The sequence below is a fragment of the Nicotiana sylvestris genome, chromosome 6 (assembly GCF_000393655.2).
Source record: "Nicotiana sylvestris chromosome 6, ASM39365v2, whole genome shotgun sequence".
Taxonomy (NCBI): domain Eukaryota; kingdom Viridiplantae; phylum Streptophyta; class Magnoliopsida; order Solanales; family Solanaceae; genus Nicotiana; species Nicotiana sylvestris.
The window spans coordinates 205,903,482-205,928,938 of NC_091062.1; the positions used below are offsets into that span (position 1 = coordinate 205,903,482).

The window sequence follows — 25,457 nt, forward strand, 5'->3', positions numbered from 1 at the left end:
CTCGATTAAGTTCGTCGATTAGTTGTATTGTGAATCTTGTTTCTGAAAATATTGACTGAATCAACCTGTTTCGGATGGATTATTTTGTTGTAGTCAGTTGTTTCTTATTTGATAATCAGTTTAATTAATACTCGTTAATTAAGTCATCTTTGTTTATAGTTCACTAAAATCCATCAAATGAATATTGTGTATATATTGTTTTCTGAACAGGACATTGTCAGTATATTGACAATGCTCTTGTGTGTGTTTGCTTTTAGTCCAATGCAATTGAATTATTAGGCTGAATTCAGTATAATAGTGTTGTAATATTTGAATTCAAGTTCACAAATGTTGGTTAGATACCATTGTGTTAGGAGTTACATTCTTAGTTAGGATTCAGTCCAAACTTAAGAGAATTGGTTATAGCTGTTTTAAATCAGGTTGATAATCAAGTTTGAACAGATTTTTAAATCTGTTTTGTAAAGTCTGTTATGATTTTGTATTTAAGGCAGTAATAACAGTAATTACAGCAGGAAATCTGGCATTTTCTGGGATAAAACAGTAAGGGTAATGTGACATAATAGTGGGTTGAAAGTGGTTTGTTAATGGTTTTAATTTAATAGGATAGTGGGAAACAAAGGGTAATGGGCTGCTGAAAATCAGGATAATGGCACTCAATAAGGTTTAAAGTATCCAAAGTAGTTTTAATGGGAAAAACTTTCTGATTTTTAAAGGGATAAAGGGTCCATCCAGCATTAAAAGGGTGCAACCAGCCCTGTATAAATACATGAGCTGGACAGACAAAAGAAGGAGAATTAGATGAGATTTTGAGAGAGATCCTAAGAAGAAATACACCTAGAGGGAGTTTCAGAAAAAGGCAGAGATTTTTAGGAGATTGGAAGAGGAAATTGAGAGAGAAAAATCTGATTTTTAAGGCATTAGGGAATATACACACAGAGGTACACATACACAGAAAGCTTTTCAGAGATAGGGATCAGTTTTCAGAAGAAGAGAGTTTGAGAGATTTTAGGAGAGGAAGAAGAAACAGAAAAGGAACAAAAAGAACAGTCACACACACACACAGATATACAGCAGCAGAAACAGAAAAATCAGAAAAAATGGGAATTTGAAACTGAAAAGAAATTGAAATCTGAAATATTGTTCTTTTGTTGAATCTGTTCAACCTTACTTGGTTCCACTGATTCAGTTAACATCTGAGGTGTCTTTTAAAAAATAACTGTACTGTGCATCTGTTTTCTTCGGATCTTATTATTGCTCAAATCTGTGGGAATACTGGTATTTCACTGTTTTTGTTACTGCTGCAACTGCTGAAACTTACTTCTTCTACATCCATTTCCAGGTACATATCCTTTTAAACTCATGTTGTGAAAAGCTTCAACACGGCAAATAAATGAAATTTGGAGTTATGATTCTGCTTTCTGCTCATCTAAGCCATTTAGTTTAAATTTCAGTTTTATTTTGTGTTGGTTAATTAATGGAATTCAATACGATGGCTATAAGTTATTTACCTTATTTGAAATTCGTATAAGATTTATAATAATGTTATCCATTTCGAAATCTCATTAGTATAGGTATATGTGAGTTGTCAAAACAAGGAGTATGGCATAAAAATGGGCCATTGATTACATCCCATAATACCTTTAGCCAAATGTAAAGTAGAACGGAAATATTAAGAAGTTACGTCAGTAGTATATCTTGTAAAAAATATGATTTTGTTTAGATTGATATAAGTTATTATATGGCATGATGACGGGTATATTTATAATCATATGGGTAAGGTGAGTTGGTATAGCTCGTCATGATGTTGAGAATATTATGAATGTTTAGGCGCACAACTATGTTGTATGTAATACAATTCGAATTGAATCAATTCGAATAATAACTCATTTCTCATCAGTTTGATTATCGTTATAAATTAACCAAACAATTATAACTTTGGACTAAAAATAAGTAATATGAGAATAAGAGGAAATATACAAATTGCTATATTTTATATCAAATGACAACTAGAAATAGGATTTGCACAAATTAAATAATGAAAATTGTTCAAAAAAAAAAATATACTTCTTTCCCTCCATAAATCATGTTTGTTAATTTCGTATACTATTCATCCTTTGACATATATATATATGTTATATTTGTCAAAAGTAGTATTAATCATTTTTTTTATTTCTGTTCTTTGAATTTGAATAGTTGGAACGAATATAAATTATACGCGGGAATTCTAATCAACGGGCAACATTCAATAAATTGTGAATTCTTTTTCAAGAATTAAAGGGTATCTTAAATGAAGATTTCTCATAATATAATAAACAATTTGTAGAAAAATCCCTGATATCATTACAAATATTTTGCGCAATTAGGGATACGTTCGCGTACCCTGATTATATTTTTAAAAGCAAAAATTCGGATTATGCGTACGCGCATTTTCGAGCGAATATTTAATAAAAGGATTTTTCCAAAGGCGTTAAATTAATTTCATAAAAACCCGCGATGTGCGGTTCAATATTTAAGAAAAACAAATATTCTTGATTCAACACAATCTCGAAAAATGATTGCTTAATAAATATATTATCAAAAGTTATTGTGTACACGTACGCGTGACACAATTCCGCATCTTTTTAATTTATAACACGAATATACGTACGCGTAATTCGATTCAAAGAAGGTTTCTCAATCACAATAAGTATAAGCGGTAGTAAAATCAGATAACATCAATATATTTAATAAAATCAAGATAATTAAGCCAATAATAAAAACAGTTAAGCGACCGTGCTAGAACCACGGAATTCGGAAATGCCTAACACCTTCTTCCGGATTAACAGAATTCCTTACTCAGAATTTCTGGTTCGCAGAATAATAAACAGAGTCATATTCTCCTCGATTCAGGGATTAAAAATTGGTGACTTGGGACGCCTTAAAATTCCCAGGTGGCGACTCTGAAATAATTAAATAAATCCCGTTTCGACTGTCCTTTAACTGGAGAAAACTCCCCACGCGCCTCGCAGGCGCGGTGAAAAGGAGGTGCGACAATCAACACACAAAATAAGAGTTCAAGTAGTAGTAAAAGAGCCAAGTCGTATCCAAAGAGTCCTTCATAGTCTCAACCTTTGATTGTTTTGCCATAAATATGAGTTATTATTTTGCTTCCGACTAATTTTAGGATCCAATGACACCGGCGAGAATGGTATCAAAAAAGAAAAATTGAATTATATCTAGGAAATTTGAGAAATGGTTAATCTTTTCATGTAGTGTTTCTTAATTAATATCCAATGATTATTTATATTTAATAGAGAAAGTTTAAGTTTTAAGATTATTTACCTATAATCCAAATAACCCAAATATATTACATAGTTAGTGCCTGCGCATTCGCGCGGGTGATAATACTAATATATTAAAATAATACGAAAGTAAACACTTATTAATATATATGGGTATTAGGTAGGTGGCTCGGGTCGGGTTGGGTCACTCCTAGTTTAATTGGATTATTATTTATTAGACAAAAAATTATGGAATAAGAAAATAATACTGAAAGATTATTGTATTTTTCGTTCACTATGATTTTGTGCGATCTAGTAAAAATTTTATGATTTTTATGTAAAAAAATAAAGTTATATGACTTTGGTAAAAAAAAAATCATAGTTATATAACTATTTGGTCTTTTTTGTCTATCAGGGAGGACATATCCAATTGGTTTACAACCTAATCTATAGCCCCAAAAAAAACTTTTATCAATTTATTTTTATCATTCTTAGCACGAGTTAAAGAGGTGAAATGGAGTAACAAAATAAATCAGCAAGTACTAAATTGTTGAACGTGTTCATATATAAAAGCACAACATCAACGACTTAAATAAAGCAGAAAGAACACAAATAATTCATGCAATGCATCTTAGAGCCTGTTTGGACATAAGAATTTTATTTTATTTTTATTTTTATTTTTTTTTCAAAATCAGTGTTTGGTCATAAAATTTTTAATTTTCACCCAGATTACTCATAAAAATAAAAAAAAAACACAAAATTATATTTATGTCTAGACAAAACTCTTATTTTCAAATACCATTTTCAGTTGAAGAAAAAATTCACCTTTTTTTGGAGTTTTACAATTCTTATGCCTAAACGCCCACTTAATTAATTTGGAAATACTGACATCAACAAAAAATTGCCATGATATAAATCAAGGGTGCCTGCATATCACCAAGACCGCATAGCGCAGTGGATTAGCGCGTTTGACTTCGGATCAAAAGGTCGTGGGTTCGACTCCCACTGTGGTCGAATCAATACAATTTTTAATTATACTTTTGTTTTTTGTCATTTTACTTCTAACTCAAAATCCAGTGATTTTCAAGAGGGAGTTCCAAGTGTAGAGTGGAGCTTCTTCCAGATTACTTGAAGTTTCTATTTACAAATCATATATGCAGTGAAACATATGGGAAGATTAAGAATAATATTGGAGAAAATAAGGATGGACTTCCACAGAGAATTGAACCTGCAGAAGATGCAGTTTCCTAATGATAATAGCTTGTTTGACCAAGCTGCAAAAATCAGCTTATTTTAAAAAAGTGTAGTTTGTGTAGTAACAATTAGTATTTGGTCAAGCTGCAAAAATTAGCTTATTTCCAAAAAGTGCAGTTTGTGTAGCAACAATTAGTGTTTGGCCAGACTTTTTAAAAACTGCTTCTAAGTATATTTTTCTCAAAAGCGCTTTTCAAAAAAGTACTTTTGGAGAGAAGCTATTTTTTTCTGCTTCTCCAAAACTGCTTCTGCTTCTACTCAAAAGCACTTTTTTCCGTCTAAAAGCTTGACCAAACACTTCAACTTTGGAAAAAATATTTTTTTTCGAAAAAAATAATATTTTTGGCTTGGAGAAACTTGGTTAAATATGCTATAAGCCGTCGAAATGATGAGGATTGAAGAGAATGCATGTTCAGTATTTGAACTTTATAGGTTCAAGATCGAGATTTTACCACAACCATTTGATTTATTGGTTCGAAATCAATTTTTGTACTAATTTACTAGATTCTTAAGATATACTTATAAGATTTGAACCAAAGCTATTAAATTAAAACGAACTCATGTGACGTAATTCACTTAACTAATCAAAGCTTTCACTTTTACGACCAAAGTTAGTCTGGACTGAGATAAGTTGCTTAACCTCGACTTGAGAAAATATTTTTTGAAATAAACTTACGTGCTACATGTTATGTGTTTGGGGCTGACGCATATGCAAGCTCAGAGTTAACGCACTAGGTTCACCCATGGGCATAACATCCTCAGGGGTAATGATTTGCAAGTCAATCAATATTAATGTAGCGTAACAATGTAATTTTATGCCGTTTCAGTAGAAATAATATATAGTATAGAGATGTACAGTTTTATATTTACGCATATCCACTTCAATAATAAAGTGGATACGGTCTCTGTTCACTTTAATATGCACAATGAAGTATGTATAACGATTAACGACATTCCTTCTGATAGAGGTGTACAAAGGAACCAATAAATCGCACCAAATTGATAATTCGAGTCAAATCGGAAAAAAAAATCTCAAATATGGTTCGGTTTGATTTGGTTTGACGTTGGAAAAAAACACCCCGACTAATAGTAGTACTTATTAGTCGTACTTATTTTAGCAACTTAGTAATTTTAGATTATGTTCATTTTTCATCTTGTTAATAATATTTATTATACGATTTTATTATCTTTATTGTTGAATATTTCAGTACAGTACCATGGCTCATCTCATACCTTATATAGTTCTGTCTTACTAGGATTAAAGAAATATTTGGAGCACAAATTCTATGTTTTATAATATGAAAATTTTATATATTGAAACCCGAAAAAACCCCGAAATTAAAAAATCCGACTTTTATTGATTTGGTTTGGTCTTTAAATTTAATAATCCGACACAATTGATTTAATAATTAGAAAACCTGAATCAACCCGACCTATATACACCCCAAGCTTCGGGAGAACAGCCCGTCTCAGAGACTACATTAAAGTTACTTTAGATGCAGTAATCAATATCCCTGATATGAGGTGATGAGGATTGTTGCGAGTTAGAGAAATAAAGAAAGCTCGAACTGGAGTTTCAAAAAATCATTTATAAAGGGCAGACAGTGCACTTTTTTCCACGTTCGTGTTTTCTACACCAAGTACATAGAATGAAATGATTTTCTTTCATTTTCTCTTTACATACTTTTTTACTTCCGTGAAAGCACTATAGTAAGGTTTACTCGACTAATCATGGTGAGTGATGAAATTTTTGCATACGGTCGAGGGAAAATAAAAGTAATTGAGGGAGATTTTGACAAAGAAAACAGTTCTTACTCTTGGTATTAAGTTAATCTCAACTATGCATTCATTCACGTTTGATATTGCACACTGGACATCTTGAATTGACAGGTAGGCTCCATTATACCAATACAATAAAGCGCAAAAGAATGCCAAGGTTCCTGGTTCCGGATACACATCAATACTTGCTTATAAAAAAGACAGACATGACTCGGGTGAAAAATAATTTAGTAACAAGAAAATTGGGAATGCAATCGAACTTACCTCAAAAACCCCTGAAGAAACAGGATTATAAAAAAGTCACCCTGTGAATAGTATAATTGCTGACCAGCCAACTATAAAGATGGCCGAACCTATCTCACTGAGGAAATATAGTGTTGCCGCTAAGAACCTTCAAAGATAAGCCTCAAAAGCCAACAGTTATAACATGAAACCACATCTTAGGCTGCATAAAGTATTTGAAGACCAAACCAACCACCAAACTCATGAAGCACTTTATTTGGCCTCAGATTTGTCCGTGTCCATTGGCTCGGCAGCAGTTGGGGGTACTTCAGCACCATCAGCATTGGTGTCATGGTTGGAATGTGGATTAGGACTCTCCGCATCCTGATGCTGTTGCTCACCTCCTTCAGCAGGTGCATGTGTAGGTGTTTCAGGAGGTGCCGGCTTAGCTGGCTTAGGTTTCATCATGATAGGCCTACAAACCCTGTACAGACAGATATAATAGCAGAAGCATTAGAAAGTTAGCTAAGTAATACAAATCTAAGAAAATTAACACAAAGCTAGCAAGAAAGTCAGTGATCAATAAAAACTTCAGAATTAGACCACATATAGGTCAAAAGTGAATTTATTAGATGGAATTTGAAGAAGAATAATACTTGTCAAGTGATTCTGCTTTCCTCCTAACATCCGCCGACAAAAGAACAGGGTTTGCATGCTTTGGAAGAGAATCCTGCTGCTGCTTTTTCTCTCTCAACCAAGCCTCGGCTTCAACGCACTCATTAAGAACCTAGAAAGTGCAAGATAAACAGAAGAGTGACTGCGTGAGACCATACTGCAGGCCAGGACGAAGAGGATCATGCAAAAGAAAATAACAGCTAAAAACAACACTGATGACAGGCACACCTTCTGCTTGTCTGCTAAATCAATGTGATCAAACTTTTGATCATTTGACATTGCTGCCTCTCTATAACTGTTAATGCAATAAGCCAGTTGATCTATTACAGATCCCCTCTCTGTGTACTCCTTGTATCTTTGCTCAATTGGGTCACCTTGCTGAGATTGCATCTTATAATTCAGTTTCAAAGGCAAAAGAGGAAGCACAAAATTGGGTAAACAGAAAAACACAGACCTTCTTAAGTTCCTCAAGCTTCGCAATGTAAACACCCTTGGTCTCATCCTCCCCATCTTCATACAACCAGTCTTCCACCCCTTGAAGTTTAGCAATAAATTGTTCTCTTTCTGAATCCACTACAAACTCTTGATATTTGTCGTGCAGCTAGAGATATTGTGGAGGAGAAACATAATCAATATCAAACCCAATGTTCTCATATAAAAACTATAAGGCCAACAACAACAACAACAACCCAGTGTAATCCCACAAGTGGGGTCTGGGGAGGGTAATATGTACGCAGACCTTACCTCTACCCCGAGGGGTAGAGAGGCTGTTTCCAGGAGACCCTCGGCTCAAAGAGGCAACAAGAGACAAAAACTATAAGGCCAATACATATCAATATCCAACCCAATCTCCCCATATAAACACTATAAGGCCAACACATACCTTATTCCTCATATCATAAACATAGGCCTCAACAGCATTCTTCTTGTCCTTTGTCTCTTCCATGACACGGTCCTGCAGAGCCATTTCAAATTCTTTCTCCACAGCCTTCTGTACATCAGCAGCTGCCAATGCCCCATAAACTAATTCAGTCACTGGTACATTTGTCTTCTTCACCTTCTTCTTTGGGACTTCAGCCTGCAAGAAATAATAACCATAAATTCAGAAATTTACTGATAACCTTTGCACAAAATATTCAACCAAATTTTTAAAAGAAATTCCTCATTTTAGATCAGAAAAAGGACATATTTGGCCTGCACATTTCAAGGATTAAACATAGAGGTAAACATTAAACCATTGATATCTGACAAGTGACAACAAATTTGGCATCTGATAAATGCATAACATGTCAAATAATTATCAAGCATGATAATTAATAGTACAAACTAGCTTAAACAACCAACAACAATTTAAGATGAGAGAGAATAAGTCACCTTCGTGTCTGTAGCCATTTCGACAGGTTTGTCTCCAGATTCCGGAACATCGTTTTCAACCCCTGAAGCATCTGCAGCTCCTTTAGCATCTTGCATGTTTTCGTCAGTTTCAGCAGTAGTTGAAGGAGCAGCATCAGCTGAAAAGTTATCTGTATCCATTTTAATAGGTTCCTCTTTTACAATTGGGACTTCAACCTCTTCTTCTTCCAAAAGCTGAATCAAAGACCATGGAAACATGAGACTATGAACATCCCTACTCTTAAATAAATAATCAAAGATTTCCAGGACTTACAGTTGCTGACTCAACTGAGACAATACCATGAAGGTTTAGCCGTACTTTAACCTTTAATTTGGCCCGTTCACTCTTAGTAGATTGGAATGGTCCAATCTGTCAATCAACAAACATCAAGGAAAATCAATGGGGCGATTGAAGGATTCATCTATAAATAAAGCATCTCACAAGTGATAACTAAAATTACCGTGTAAGTACTGATCTTTGCTGGTGCCTGCAGTTCGCTCACATCAGCATATTGTACATCAGTTGTAAATGTGCCAGATCTGTAGAATGTCAAAGCTTTCACACTTGGTATCGGATTTCCCTTAGGGAAAACAACTGTGCTCTGTTGATTCTCTGCTGCTCCATTTTGTGCATCTGGAGCAGAGCCCTTCCATGACAAAGCAATTGGGAAAGGGAAGCTCTCATTGACCTTCAATCACCCAGCGAAATCTTTTAACTCTTAAACCCATGCATCGACTCCAAATAAATCCGTTTGAAGCTAGATGTGCAAATATAATCTTCTAATAACAGATAATGCAGGACCAGCAAGTTCAATATATAATCCACCTTTGCTTCAACTAGAAATTCAGCCATCCTAGGAAGTCTTATGTTCCTTTTTTTCAGTCAAGAAGGCAATTTTGTGTTACCTCATACGTTGCCATTCATTATCTATTTATCATATTTGTTTCAAGGAAAGTGCACCACTGAATTCCACTCAGTCGATCCGACAACGCCTCAGTCCTAAACAAGTTGGGTCGGCTGTATGACTCTCTGGCCATGTTCCATTTAAATTCATCTCACGCTAACATTTTACAAAATAAAAGTAAGAAGTACTAGAAGTTATCTATAATTCCTACTGACATAAGAGACTCCAACAGGGCTAAAAGACTCCTAGAAAGCACAGTACCTGAAGTAAATGCAATAATGAGAAAAATCGATCCAAAAGAAAAAATTACTATCATATTTGTTTCAAGTCAATATCAGTTTTCCCTCAAGTCCAGCATTGCCACCACACCAACCTGCCTCAAATTCGATCTTTAGAAGATCGACTACAACAGTCTATAAATAATTTTTAAGGGCTGTTCATAAACAATATAAGCCATGTGCCATATGAACTAAGCCTGGTTTTTAAGTGGAGAAGGGCAGGCCCATTATCCCCGAGTTTCGAAGGTTGCAGTCGGCCTTAAGGGTTGGGACAGACGGATTTCTCGGTCACTAAAGAAATTTCATAAACAATATAGCTGTACCCAATGACATTATGAAATTCAAAGCGCTTAAAACCAAGATGAGCATGGAAATATGCATCATCCAAAGAAAGCAGCAGCGATAAGCTGTGTTACCTGAAATTCTCGAACTTTAAAGGTAGGACTGAGAATAGCACATTGTAGCGCGCATCCTTTCGCCACACACTCACTAGCATTCATGGTCCTCCTTGGTTCTTTCCCAAAGAACTCGGTCAGAATTCTCATCATCGCAGGCACTCGCGAGCTTGAGCCAACAACCTCAACAGAATGAACATTATCAGTAGTAAGTCCAGCTTCTAAAAGAGCTTTCTCCAATGGCTTTTTTACTCTCTCCAATATTGGAATGCAGATCTGCTCAAATTCCTCTCTCTTGATGAACCCTCTGACATCCTTCTCATCCATTAAACACTCTATACTCAAAGGTGCCTCAGGGTTTGCGCTAAGAACCTTTTTCAACTTTTCACAAGCAGCTCGAAGTCTAATACAAGCCCTCGCATTTTGGAAAACATCAATTTTGTATTCTTCCTTGAATTTTGCAGCAAAATGTTGGAAGAGTGCTTCATCGAAATCCCTTCCTCCAAGTGATCTGTCAAATGAATGAGCCAATATCTTCAGCTGGCCTTTCTTGAAGCCTGCAATGCAAACTTGCATGCTTGCATGTCCAATGTCAACAAAAGCAACATTTAGTTGGTCATTTTCTGGCAGATCTGTCTTGTAGATACCATAAGCCAATGCAGTTGCTGTTGTCTCATGGATTAGACGGAGAGGGTGCAAGCCAGCAATTGTAGCTGCATCCATAACAGCTCTTCTCTGAAGATCAGTGAAATATACAGGGATCCCAATACAACAATCAACTACTGCTGCATTAAGATTTTTCTCCGCTATAATCTTCAGATCTGAAAACACCATTCCAAGAACTTGGGTGGGTGTAAAAGATCTCATTTCCCCCAAATAACGAGCATGGATCAAAGGATATCCATCAGGCCCTTCAGTCACCGAGAATGGCAATGCCTTAAGATCTCTTTGCAGCTCAGGATCTAAGAATTTCCGTCCTATTAACCTCTTTATCTGAGATATTGTATTCTTCGGATTCATCATGCTTGATGCAGCACCTGCTGTCCCAAGAAAACGTTGCTTCTCACCAAAGCAAACAATAGCTGGTGTTTCCCTCTTCGATTCATCATTAAGTACAACATCAATTCCTCTCTGCCTTGCCACTGCAACAACACCACTCTCATTCCCAAAGTCAAAACCAACCACACTCATCTTTGCTGCCTCGCTCAATTTCCAACAGAAATATAAATTACCTGAACAGCACCAAGAAGACACCAAATAAAACCGGGACTCAATGCATGTAAACCAAATTACTCACACTAAAAAAAAACATAATGCGCTTCAAATGATAGCGCCCACTAATCCTAAAACTGAGCTTTGCTTTAAATAGAAAACCAACAAAGCTTCTCACTGCGAGTTTTCTCTAGTGCGATTGCTAGTTTTACTAATAAAATATGCTGAAATTAGCGGTTACATTGGGGTGGGAAAGATGAATAAAAGATCACAAGATAAGTCAACCTAACTTTCAGCAGATCTAAAAAACATTCATTAGATAAACTCAATTGCCAAGGATGACTTTCAATCACGACTGAGCTAGTGTATATTACTATACCCAACATATCTCCCTCTTTAAGCTAAATAAGGCATTGATTTAAAATAGATAATATCCTGCTTAGTTCTCATACTTCGTCTTATATACCAAACAACCTCTCAAGATGCAAAACTAAAAAATGCCGCAAATAGAACAATAAAAAGCTCTTCGTAAAATCTACCTAATGAAGAAAATGTGTAATATGTTGGATGTTACGTATTGAGTTATAGGATGTTCAAATCTAAAGCATCGACAAAGAAAAATCGAAATTTTATTCAAATCACAGATCTGCGAGATTGTGTTAGGGAAGAGTAAAATTTAGTAATCAAAGCGTACCTTAGAGACGACGAGGCTGAGGTGTTGGAAGGATCGCTCGACCGGTGGTGTAACGGCGGCTTCTGGAATATTCCACGTAGGTTCCTCCGTTTTGTCCTTCTATTTTTGTAGCAAAACAGAGGATGCTGAAATGAGAGGGTATTTCTTTCTTTCTACTAGTAGGGCGAGTGAGGAATGCGATGCGTCTACACTGTTGAGATGCTAAAGCTTCTAGAAACATCTTCTCCTGCTAACGGGATCTTGAAAAATTCCTAGGCGTCATGGGCTTCAAATTATTGAGGTGTACATTTCGGGAGAAATTCAAAAATAGCCAGATTTACAACTAGTCGTTCAAAAATAGCACAATTTCAAAAGTAATCGAAATTTAGCCACTTTTCATATAAAAATAAATCTGAGCGAAAATATTGTTTAAAACCCGAAAAATATGTCAGTATATTATATTGGAGTTCCAACATAAGTATGCTTGAACTCCAACATATTATACTGGAGTTCCAGGATAAGTATGCTTGAACTCCAGCATATTATACTGGAGTTCCAGGATAAGTATGCTGGAACTCCAGCATAATATGATGGAGTTCCAACATAAGTACACTAGAATTCCAGCATAATATACTGGAGTTCCAACAAGTATAATTGTCTAGTATAATATATTGGAGTTTGGAGCACCGGTGCTCCAGTCTCTAGTATATTATACTGGAGTCAGCAAAGTATACCGGTCCAGCATAATATGCTGGAGTTCATACACAGGTGCACCGAACTCCAGTATATTATGCTGGACCGGTCTTTGTTGCAACAAAATAATGACTATTTTCATTGACTTCGAAAACGCTGGTTATTTTTGAATGACCAATCCGAAAACTGGCTATACCGTGCTATTTTTACGTACATTTCAGATTTCAAATTTTGCAGCCCATTGGTTTCCTAAATTGGATGGTTGCCATGTACCATTTCAAAATATATCGTATAATGTTGTATTATAATGTATTGTACTGTATCATTTTGATGTATACAATATTTGAATAGAATATATTGTTTGTAAGATACAGTACAATACATTCTGAAAGCAAGGTACGAGGTAATATCATACTATATTATAAGCATGAAGACTTTCAGATGAAGTTATTTTACTTATATATCCTTAAAAATTAAATGACCAATTTACCCTCTAAATTTAACCCACAACCTCTTCTTTGATATAAAATTTCTGAAGAATATGAAAAGTTATTTGCATTGAATAACTCAATAAAGAATCATATTCAATTTATTAAAGCTAATACTAACATAAATATAATGGGAACGAATGGTTGGAAGTAGGGGTGTTCATAAAAATCGAATCAAGCCGAAAGCCAAATCAAACCGATCAGAAAAACCGATACTTTTTGGTTTGGTTTGGTTTTGGTTTTGAAATTTAAAAACTGATCAAATTTGGTTTGGTTTTGGTTTTAATAAAAAAAACGAACCAAACCAAATATAGGAGTAGCTATTTTAAATTTAGAATTACACCTATATATATATGTATACTTTTATGCAAAGTTTCAAATTTTTTATAGTAAATGTTAATCGTTTGCACTTTTAGTACAGTTCTTTACCTTTATATTCTAGTTTGATTGGTAGTTTTCTTTGTTAAGTGTAAGAATCTATTTCAATATAAAATTATATATTTTTAATTGAGTCCTTAAATTATTCATCACTATTTGATTCAATTATCATCAATATATCTTGGTAAATAATAGATCTCTCGATGGGTAGTTGATTTAATAGTGTTACGTTAAAAATGGGGTCGCCGAAATATGTGTTTGGTAGTGTATGTCTTATATTTAAGAAAAAACCGATAAATAACCGAAAAAACCGAAAAACCGACATAAACCGAATCGAGAAAAAACCGACTTAGTTGGTTTGATTTGGTTCTAATATTTGAAAAACCGACTTACTTGGTTTGGTTTCTTTTTAGGGAAAAACCGATCCAAACCGAACCATAAACACCCCTAGTTGGAAGTTAGGGAAGAAAGGAAGAGAAAAAGTCATGAATTCTGTGAATTAGTTTACATACACTTTTTGATGGTTCTGATCTGCTGAATTTTGTTGTGTAAGTATTCTATATTATTTCTTTTCTTTAAGGAGACTTTTCAAATGTATTCTTAGTTTGTTACATTACTTATTTTCTGTCAGGTATGGGACAAAACTCTTAAAGAAGTAAATTTGGTGGATCAATACATATTTCTTTCATCTTACATTATATGGGTAATATAATTCTCCAGGTGAGAAAAAATTAAGAGGGTGGGTGAGGGAGATCTATGTTTACATTTTGACTTTTTGGCTTTAATTTCTTTTCTATTTTGTTGAATTTAGATTAATTAAATTTTTTCTTACTATGATTAATATCACATTTTGATCTTTCATTTGCTTCTAAGTGGCAACAAAGACTTTCATATTCAAGTATAAGTCTAACAAGTGTGTTAATTTCTTTGAAGGTTAACAAGTGTGTCTTAATTGTTGACAACTAAATCTTTTATCTTTTTAATTTATATTTATGGATATCACAAGGTAAAATTATAAATGGATTTAGACCCTATCCAACTACACTCGAATGTGAAGTGACCGAAAAGTCCAAAATTAGGGGGAAAAAATAAAAATTAGAGGAAGATAGTAGTGGAATTTGATGTTGACAAAAGAGTTCAAGAATCATTATTTCTCCAAATAGTAAGGGAGTCACCATTCTAACATGTCTCACATAAATTTACTATCTTATGTGAAATATGTTGAAATAGTAGACGATCGGGTGGGTCTGCAAATAAGAGGAAAATAAAGTCGAAGGAAGGATTATTTAATTTTATAGTATACAAAATTTTGGGAGCAATCTTTATTCCTAAAATTTATAGTGATATCTGCATTCTAACTTACTTTGAATATAGCCATAGCAATAAATAGTTGTTGTTCTAAGTATATTATTTATTAGTTGATGTGCACTTTCTTATTTTTTTTCATGTCTTCTTAAGATATTTTAAAGAGCCCCATCAAGATAAGGCAATATACTATCCTATAAATAAAATAAAATGTGGAGCACAACTTACTATTGTTATTCCTAAAAGAATTTATTTTGTTTGAATTTATTTTATTTGACTAAATATTGAGGTAAATGTTCGTTTAGTAAAAATATTAAGACAACTTTGTGTCATTTGTTTATTAGCATTGGTGCATAGTTAATACAGGTGAGTAAATTTTTTGGCCGATTTGCATAGAGTAATAAATTGATGAGATGCATGGAAGGATGCTATATAAGCACGCACGCACAATTGGTGAAAATGTATGTGGTTGATCACATCAGCTTATTTAAAAATTTAAATGTATTTTCGATGGAAAAATAATTTTATATAACTTTAAAAAATGCTTTTGGAACATGTATACATTTTAAGACTTAGTATCATTTTTTATATGAAATTTATAACAATCGACGATATAGAATCACGTGCATCGCACGTGTCTAAAAACTAGTTATTATATAAAAAGGTAGGGTAAAAGATAAAATATGACTATTAAATAATAAAAAGGGCAAGATGAGAGGAAAAAGAAAAAAGAAAACGACGCGACCACGCCAAATCGGTCATTTCATAAATTGACATTTTTCGTCGTTACGTAACGACAAATTTAAACGATATGATACAATAAAATTTAAGTAACATTCAAAACAAATATTGTATTTAAAGTAACAAAACGGTACAACAGGTAACAATCATCCAAACAAGCTGTAAGAATGCTAAACAATTTTGAAACAGAAAATTCAATTTTCTTTATTCACATGTTAGAATTTAGTCATTTTGAACACATGTTAGTCTTTACTTTATAATAATAGCCTATTTGGCTTAGCTGATAAGCTTTAAGGAGTGGTTTGGTAGTAAACAAGTTATCTAGAATTTTATAATAATAAGTATATGGATTAAATAATAACGGGATTATTTGGTGAATTATTTTTATTGGAAGATGTTTGGTTCATTAGACTAAAAATAAGATATACGGGATATAATATAAATATGTGTTTGGTGTTATACTAAATAAGTTGGGATTTTGAATTTACATTATATGTTACCTTTTTAGTACCCAAAATTCCACTGTCAAATGTGGAAATAATTACTATGTGTAGTTATATTATGTGGCCTCTTTCTCACTTAGTCATCAAACTGCAAAACTTGCTATACCAAAATTCCAACAAAGGGGGTGAAGAGATGAAGAGTTACGACAGTTGATATTTGGCCATATTAGTAATGGCCCAACGATGGCAGCACCCATATAATTACCTTAAACCCCATGATTTTTCCCTCTAAAATATTTTCCTCCCAAACAAACTAATAACTATTGATGATCTCAAAATATTGATCCCATAAAATCATCATTCTCTCATGGGAAGATCAAAAGCCTTCGTATGTATACGTATACTGTTATGTATTTTTTTTAAAATAAAATTTATATGAATAGACAGATCAAAAGCCTTTGCATGTATACATATATTGTTTTCCGAAAATTTATATGGTATATAAATTCGAGTAACCTTGTTATACCATACACATATGATAAGAGAGCTTTCATTAAACACATAATTCACTACCATTCCATTAACCTAAACATGAATACTAACCCAGTTCGGAGCCATTAAACTTGAATAACAACCTAGAAACTAGATCGGAGCCATTAAACTTGAATAACGACCTAGAAACTAGGTCGAAGCAACTAAGGAATGCATTACACTTATCTTTAGGGTTGAATTCGGACGACAGTTTGAGAAATGAAGATGAGTGGGTCAACATTGATTCAAACGACAACTTCAATGATGGAGAAGGTCATGTCGACGATGCTGCTGATGATGATGATAACGACAACCATTATTTAGAGGAAGAGTGAGAAGGTGGAGAGGACAGGAAAATGTCTAATGAGTTCAATGAAGAAGATCTAGTAATAAGTTTAATTACTGGAATGTGGTTCCGTAATAAGGATGTTATGTTTGATTTTTTACAAAGAACATGCAAGATTATCAGGATTTTGTATTATAAAAAAAACATCAAATAAAAAAGATGGTGATATTGTAAGGTATGTGCAATATGGTTGTAATAGGTCTAGGAAACCAAGGAATAAGCATATTATCAAGAGGAGAAATTGTCGTACTAGAGTAAATGACATTTTAGAGGAGAATGGCTCATAGCATGTTTCAAAGGTGGTTAAAAGACATAATCATCAACTTTAACCAACACTATCGCGATTGATGGCTGGACACAAATTGCTTAGTAAGTCTCTTAAGAGAGCTCTCACAGCCAAATATATTGTTGGCTTAAGACCCTCAAAAAATATAAGAGTTGTTCAAGTACTTGTTGGTGGCCCTGAAAATTTGGGTTGCACACCAAAGGACTGTAAAAATTATATTTTAAAGAGTAAAAAGCTTCAATTACAAGAAGAGGACGCACAATCATTACTCAAGTTCTTCAATAACATGCAACAAAAAGATAAGAAATTTTACTACTCTGTAGATGTGGATAGTTTTGGTCGACTTCGTAATATTGTATGGGTTCATTCACACTCTAAGGGTGAATATGAGGAGTTCCATGATGTAATATGCATCGATACCATATACGTTATGAATCGATACAATATGTCATTTGCTTCATTTGTTGGTGTCAATCAGCGCATGCAGTTTGTACTTTTGGGATGCGCTCTTATGTCTAGTGAGGATATAACAAGTTAAAAAATAGTGCTCTCAACATGGCTTGGGTCTCTAAGCAATGTTCATCTATTAACTATCATGACTGAACAATGTGATAGTATGAAGGCTGCCATCAATGCATTAATGTCAAATACGGTACATAGATATTGTTTATGACATATATTCACAAAGTTGCCTATGAAGTGTAACGTCCCGACCAGTCGTTATGAGCCTTTACACTTTGCTCGCCAGTTCTCGGGCATGGCTTGCCCCGTGTGATATATTATGACTCATATAAGTCGTTGGTTTTGGTTTTGGTTTTCAGGGTAATTGGAATGAATTTGGAAGAATAACTCTCAATTTGAAGGTTGAAATTTGAAAGGTTTGACCAAGATTTGAATTGTAAGTATATGATCTCGAATCGGAATTTTTATGATTTGGTTAGCTTAGTTAGGTGATTTGGGACTTAGGAACGAGATCAGAATGCATTTTGGAAGTCCGTGGAAGGTTTAGGCTTGAATTGGCGAAATTGAGATTTCGGCGTTTCCCGGTTGATAGATGAGATTTTGATATAGAGGTCAGAATAGAATTCCAAAAGTTGCAGTAGTTTTGTTGTGTCATTTAGGATGTGTGTAAAAAATTTCAAGTCATTTGGACGTGGTTTGGTTGGGTTTTTGATCAAAAGCGGAATTCGGAAGATTTTGGAAACTTAGGCTTGAATCCGATGTGTTTTGGTTGATTTGATGTTGTTTGAGGTGTTTTGAAGATTGGTACAAGTTTGAATAAGGTTATGGGTTATGTTTGTGCTTTTGGTTGAGGTCTCATGGGCCTCGGGGTGTTTCGGATGGTTGACGGAGAGTTGGAGTTTTTGGCGAGCTACAAATGTTTTGCTGCTTCTAGTATTTTCGCACCTGCGGATTGGAGACTGCAAGTGCGATGCCGCATATGCGGAAGGGTGGTCGCAGAAGCGGAAGCTGGTGAATTGGCAGGAACCGCAGAAGCGGTTGTGGGACCACATCTGCGAAGGCGCAGGTGCGGTATATTTCATCACAGATGCGGAAAATGGGGACTTAAGTGAGGAACGCAAATGCGGTGATCTTGACTGCAGAAGCGGTACCGCAGAAGTGAGAATATGGCCGCAGATGCGAAAATGCCTGGGTCAGAATGTATATATTTCACCTTTCGCAAATTTTAGTGGGTTTTCACCATGTTTCATTCGGGAGAAAGCTTTGGAGAGCTAATTGAAGGGGGAATTCAAGAGGGTTTCATGGAGGTAAGGTTTTTGGACCCTAAACTTGTTTCTATAATGAATTTTAACATTTGTAAGCTTGAAATCCATGGAAAATCAGTAGCAAAAACGGGTAATTAGGGCTTGAGATTAAGAGAACTTTGAGTGGGGATTTGAGGGGCCATTTGAGGTCCGATTTTGATGTTCTTGATATGTGTAGACTCGTGGGAGGATAAGGATTATATTGATGTAATTTTTGTCGGATTCCGAGATATGGGCCCAGAGGCCGGGTTTGAGCAATTTCGGGTTTTTCGATGTAAATGGGATGATTTCGAGTGGACTTTGTTCCCTTAGCATATTTTAATGGTTATGTTCTAATTGTGGCTAGATTTAGAGCATCCAGAGGTCGATTCGTGAGCGCAAAGGCATCGCGAGCTAGAGTTTGGACCGGATCGAGGTGAGTAATGATTGTAAATGATGTTCTGAGGGTATGAAACCCCGGATTGCACATTATTGTGCTATATTGAGGTGATCCACATGCTTGATGACGAGTGTGGGGTCGTGCACTGTTGGGGATTATGACTTAGTCTGTCCCAAATGACTATTTTACCGCGTATTTGACTGAAATCTATTTGTGAACATCATGTTTTGGGCTGAATGCCATATTTGGGCCTCGTGCCAACTATTTGAACCCTTAAGGGATTGTTATTGGTATTTCCTCACTGTTTTTGACTTTATACTTATACTGAGTCATGCTATAATGTATTGTTTTCATAACTCAGCCATGTTTACTCTATTTTAACATACTAAATGATATTTCAAATAATATTTTGGGCTGAGGACCATGTTTTACTGTTGCCCGAGTGGCTTATGTGATTTTAATTGAGTAAGGCCAAGGGCCTGTATTGTGAGGATACCTTTGGGTCGGGCTGCATGCTGCAACGGTGATACACTAATTATGATTATGAGGCCAAGGGCCTGAGTTTGTATGCCACGAGGTGGCTTGTTGATATGAGGCCGAGAGCTTAGTGATGATGCCACGAGATGGCTTGATATTGCGCTTGGGCCGTAAGGGGCCCCTCCAGAAGTCTGCACACCCCCAGTGAGCGCGGGCATCCATTGTGATGTGAGATATAGGCCGAGGGGCTGGTATTGTTGACATTGTGCTCGAGGGGCAATCCTTTATGTGCTTATCTGTCTTATTTGTATGTCATTTACCTGTTTAATTGTGTATTTGTGTCCAAGGGGCGAATTTTCTGTGCTTATCTGTTCTAATTGCTTTGCATTTAATTGCTTAACTATTGAAAAGTCATTTTTAACGAAGTTTAAACTGAGCTAAGATGTTTTAAGAGATTTCACAACTTCATTGCTTTCTTACTGGTTTTGTACTACTTATATACAACATGTTGATGTACTTTTCGTGATTTCTTATCACTCAGTCTTTAGTTATGATTTTTACTCACTAATTTGGAGTACTCACTTTACTCCCTGCACTTTGTGTGCAGATTCAGGTATTTCTGCACCCGGTAGTGAATATTGGTTGATCAGAGGCAGAGTCTTTAGAGTTTAGCAAGGTAGCTGCCCGACGTCCGCATCACTGCTTTCCTCCCTCTACATTCTCCCTTAGTTATATTCATTGATTTTCCCGGCCATGTTGGTCTCATATTGTCAGATAGTGGTAGTAGATGCTCGTGACTTGTGACACCCCAATGTCGGGTTGTATCTATTTTCGCACTGTTCTTTTAAACTTACATTATGTAATACCTGATTAACTAAAAGGGCTTAAATTGACTTATTAAAACTTTTGAAATGAACTTGGGGATTGTGTCGGCTGACCTTGTCTTCACGAGAGGTACCATCACGACCGGGTCCGGTTTGGGATCGTGACATGAAGTTAAGCGGAGTTCTTGATAGTAAGACTACAAAGGCAGAATTTAAGGCTTTAGTCCTTGATAACATTAATGTTGTTGAGTTTGAGAGAAGATGGACTAATTATATTGCAAAATATAACTTATATTGAAGGGATAGGTTTTATAAGCTTTATTTGGAGAAGGAAAAAAGGGTTCCGGTATACATAAATGATCACTTTTGGGCTAGAATGTTGTCCACACAGAGAAATGAAGGAATGCATACTTTCTTTGATGGATTTATCACCCACCAAACCAATTTGAAGTTGTTTGTTCAGCAATATGAGTTAGCCCTAAGAGCTAAGTTTGAGAAAGAATTGGAAGCTGAATATAGGTCTAGGTGCTTTGAACCAAAATAGTTGTCTGAATTCGCATGGGAGGAAAAACTTCAAGTGCGTTATACTCGCAAAGTGTTTGAATTTTTTCAAGTACAGTTAAGGTAACTATACCATTTAAAATCAGCACCCGTTAAGATCATCAAGCAACCCTTGGAGTGGAAAAATACATTATAATTGATTATTCGCTCAGGAGTTTTAACACTAGAGATCCATTTGTTTTCACGATTGAATATACACCTATTGGTGAATATCTAAGTTACAGATGCAAGTGGTTTGAAACAAGAGGTATGCTGCCATATACTTAATGTGTTGTCTCATAAGAAGATTGAAAACGTTAGTGAGAGGTATATATTGAAACGGTGGAGAACATATGTTGTTCGTACACACTTGAAATATTTCTTTCTAGGAGGTTACCCACATATGACTTCTGAATACATGTTGTACATGGAACTATTGAAGCATTTTGAACGAGTTTATGATACTGCATTGGATAGTAAAGTGATGAGGCAATATATTAAGTATGATTCGAACATATTAGAGCATGACCTTTTAAATTGGGATGATGATATGATAGTTCCAGACTAAGAATTGGAAGATATACACGAGGGTGAGGGCGAGGGTGAAGGAAGAAATATAAGAGATCCTAGATACGTAGCTTCTCGTATACGTCCAAGGTTGAATAGATATAGAGGGCGAATTGATTCATACTTTAGAAGTTCACAAATGGGTGGTGGAAGTGGAGTTAGAGGTAATAGGTGGGGTAAATGTAGTGGTAGAAGTGGTGGTAGAAGAGGTGGTAGAGGTGGCGGTAGAGGCTGTGGTAAAAGTGGTGGTAGAAGTGGTGGAACTACTCGGCTAGTGGAAGGAATTGAGGTAAAATATAACAAATTTGATTAATTATTTTTTTTACATAAATACATTGATTATGCTTGTTAGTCTTCTTTACTCTAATTACAACAAGATGATGCAACAATACCACCACAGGGTAGCTTGCATGATCTAAAAAACAAACTTAGAAGTGGAAGACTTGACCGTTTAGTTTGAGATGATTTAAGTTTGGAACTTATTTAATTTGATTTGAGATAGATTCATTTTGAATTTATTGACTTTGTAATGAGTTTAAACATATGGTATTATCATTGTCATTGTTAAATGCTTCATTTTATTGTTACTTGCTTTACATTTAGCGGACTAAACTAAAAAGTGACTATTTGCAACTAGTATAGAAGTCAAAGACTTGATAAGATTAAGATTAGTACAAAAATATGAACTAAAATACTCACATCTTGACATTACTAAAAATAAAAAAATCCAGTTTGCAAATCAAAACCCTACCTTCAACCCCTATCTTGGTATTTGAAACCATACCTTCAACCCTTATATTCAACCACTTTTTCTCCTGAAAAATATAGTTGCTCAGTTGTACTGGATTGTGTTATATTAACCAACATTCAATCATTATTTTTTAACCCTATGATACGATCCGAGATTTACAAATAGCGGAATATGAAAATAATAATGATTAAAGCAAAACTAATGATAGTTTTGATTAAGATAATCAAAGTAATCTGAATAATGAAGTATAGAAGAAAACATAGAACCCTAATTGGACGTCTCAAGTAACAATCAAAATATTATCCGATCGCCTCCAAAGAACGACAAATTATAAACCCTAGATATAAAGAAAGGAGAAGAAGATTACCCTCAAGAACTCAAGTCTTGAAAATCGGTAATCCAAAGCCGAACTCGAACTAAGAGGTTCCAAATCTCTCTCAAGAGTTTTCTTACATCAAAATATGCTAAGTTCCTAATGAAATAACCCTAGGTTGTTATAAATACCCAATGGGTAAAATAGGAAAAGTTTCAAAGTTAATATCCCAAAAAAACTCGCCAGGCCAAATCGTAGCCTCAACCATAACCCCAACCATGATGCACAACTGAACCGTGACGAATTCCAGAAGCTTATTTTCTTGAGCTCTTCAGGCCTCTCTTGAACTGTAGCCAACGATTGGTGAAACAGTGTCACACGGTTTAACTTGGGGTCTGGATTCTTCAATTCTCAAGACCCAAACATAGTATTCTTTGCATGAATCCTCCAAGTGACTCTCCAAACATCTTCTAGTCAATTGTTGAAGATCATGTAGCTCTTTAGCGTGCATCCCTTAAATGTTCTTGGACTTGGAGCAGCTTAACGGTATACTAGATAATTTGGGGTCATTCTCAATATTCTCCATTTTGCTCGGACTATCCAGGATCATATCATTCTCCCCTCTTTAAAAAACTATCTGTCCTCGAATCTTGGCCTACAACACAGAAAAACCACAACACGATGTAGAACTTACATGATAAACAACACTCATTTGGTAAAAGCAAGATAAGATTGTGTCCATGCATCCACTTGACCTAATTACACCTCCAAAGTATAAATACTCCCTTAGAAAGCATATGGACATCGTCATCCCTATAAAATTTATGCCAACCCAGATACATAGGATTAAAATCTCTCTTAGATGCATTATACATACGATATATACTAGATGAAGCTAATGCATTTGTCACGACCCGGAATTTCCACCATCGGGATCGTGATGGCGCCAACATCACACTTGCTAGGTAAGCCAACATTAGAGTTTTATTAACCAATTTCCTTTGCGTTTCAGTGATTAAAAATAAATAAGCTAAAACAAGTAGAAATAAATGCAGAAGTAAGTGAATAGCCTTTTTGTGTATATACTATTACCAATATTATTGCTATTACTACCCAGTATCACAATCCACAAACACGCAAAGATTTGCTACAAATATTTGTTCGAAAGAAGATACAACTATTTACGAAGGGAAGTAAAAATAGTAAATGTAGGAGCATAGAAAGGGACACCAAGGCCTGCAGACACCAACATGACTACCTTGGGTCTCCTAGTTGAAAATATCTGCAACCGACCTCTCGATCAGCCACTTCCTACTAAAAATATTTGCACAAAAAGTGCAGAGTGCAGCATCAGTACAACCGACCCCATGTACTGGTAAGTGCCGGGACTAACCTCGACGATGTAGTGACGAGGCTACGACGGGGAAATTATAATATAATCTGCATATAGTGTATAATAAAAGCAGGAAAAAAGACAGGGTAAAATAAAGCAGTAACTTGAAAGGAATGAATACAGTTCTCGAAACATATTACTAGTACTCAGCTATAACCAATCCTTAAGTATGGTTTAAGACCACCATTCAGCTAACACAGTCAAAGGAAAACATAAGCATAAAGATTGTTGCGGCATGAAACTCGATCCCACCATATCACAATAATTATTATCACAGTTCACCCTTATCTCACCACAATCCACCCTTATTACATCTATTGCGGCGCGCAACCCGATCCCACCGTACATAATAATTAGAATCACAATTCATCCTTATCACACCACATTCCACCTTATTACACATGTTGCGGTGCGCAACCCGATCCCACCATATCGATATCATTTACTCAGCAAGTACAGAAATTACACAATTCAATCACATAACTCTTCACAAGGCTCAACTTCAAACCAAAGCATTAGAAAGATTAAATACTATGAGACTTTGCACAAGTAATACTACTCAGCGAGAGCAATCCATAATATGCCTTGAAAGTTCCAATAACCAGCTCAAACAAATATTAAGAGACAACGAAGCTACAAAATACTAACACTTCCAACAAAAGATATAATGTCTAACAAGTAGTACTTAGGCATGTAATTACAAATAAAGCATGCAACCGTTAAGGCAGGAAAAGACAATATAAGAAGAACGGGAAGTAAACAGGCATAAAAGATAAATTAGCAGTGCATAGGTACTCGTCACCTCGCCTATACGCCACTCACACGGATTTTCACATAGCAATTAAGTCAAGGGTTCCTAATCCCTCGAGTCAAAGTTAGACACAACACTTACCTCGATCCACATGCCACTCACCGCTCAATTACCGCTTTTCCTCTAGATTTCACCTCCAAACCACTCGTATCTAGAAATAATTAACTTGATAACATCAAATATTGCTAAAGAAATCAATTACAACACATAAATTTAGGTTTCCCAAACTTTTCCCCAAAAAGTCAAAAATCGACCCCGGGCCCGCTTGGTCAAAACTCAAGGTTCGGACCAAAATCTGTTCACCCATTCACCTTCGAACTCGGATATGTAATTAGTTTTGAAAATCGACCCCAATTTGAGGTGTAAATCCCAATTTCCCC

At 35.2% G+C, this 25,457-nt stretch overlaps 2 protein-coding genes and 1 non-coding gene across 3 annotated transcripts; 2 read left to right on the forward strand and 1 right to left on the reverse strand.

The window, feature by feature from the left end:
* Positions 1–4,200: 4,200 nt before the first annotated feature.
* Positions 4,201–4,274, forward strand: TRNAR-UCG (transfer RNA arginine (anticodon UCG)). The gene has a single exon. It is a non-coding gene; the product is annotated as a tRNA-Arg (tRNA).
* Positions 4,275–6,390: 2,116 nt separating this feature from the next.
* Positions 6,391–12,284, reverse strand: LOC104247155 (heat shock 70 kDa protein 15-like). The gene is made up of 10 exons (XM_009803112.2): positions 12,067–12,284; positions 10,182–11,392; positions 9,044–9,271; positions 8,857–8,952; positions 8,565–8,777; positions 8,074–8,268; positions 7,645–7,791; positions 7,419–7,568; positions 7,172–7,302; positions 6,391–6,999 (listed from the first exon to the last, which is right to left on the reverse strand). Exons 2-10 carry the CDS (start codon positions 11,349–11,351, stop codon positions 6,789–6,791), a joined length of 2,541 nt encoding a protein of 846 aa, XP_009801414.1. The 5' UTR covers positions 11,352–11,392; positions 12,067–12,284; the 3' UTR covers positions 6,391–6,788.
* Positions 12,285–17,317: 5,033 nt separating this feature from the next.
* Positions 17,318–17,794, forward strand: LOC138871966 (protein FAR1-RELATED SEQUENCE 2-like). Its single transcript, XM_070149893.1, has one exon. It carries the CDS (start codon positions 17,318–17,320, stop codon positions 17,792–17,794), a length of 477 nt encoding a protein of 158 aa, XP_070005994.1.
* Positions 17,795–25,457: the final 7,663 nt, after the last annotated feature.

Coding starts and splice junctions, on each gene's coding strand:
- LOC104247155 (XM_009803112.2), bottom strand. CDS start 11,351: ATGAGTGTGGTTGGTTTTGACTTTGGGAATGAGAGTGGTGTTGTTGCA. Junction 8,953..9,043: donor CAAAGATCAGTACTTACACG/GTAATTTTAGTT, acceptor GTTGATTGACAG/ATTGGACCATTCCAATCTAC. Junction 8,778..8,856: donor TCTCAGTTGAGTCAGCAACT/GTAAGTCCTGGA, acceptor TCTTTGATTCAG/CTTTTGGAAGAAGAAGAGGT.
- LOC138871966 (XM_070149893.1), top strand. CDS start 17,318: ATGGCTGGACACAAATTGCTTAGTAAGTCTCTTAAGAGAGCTCTCACA.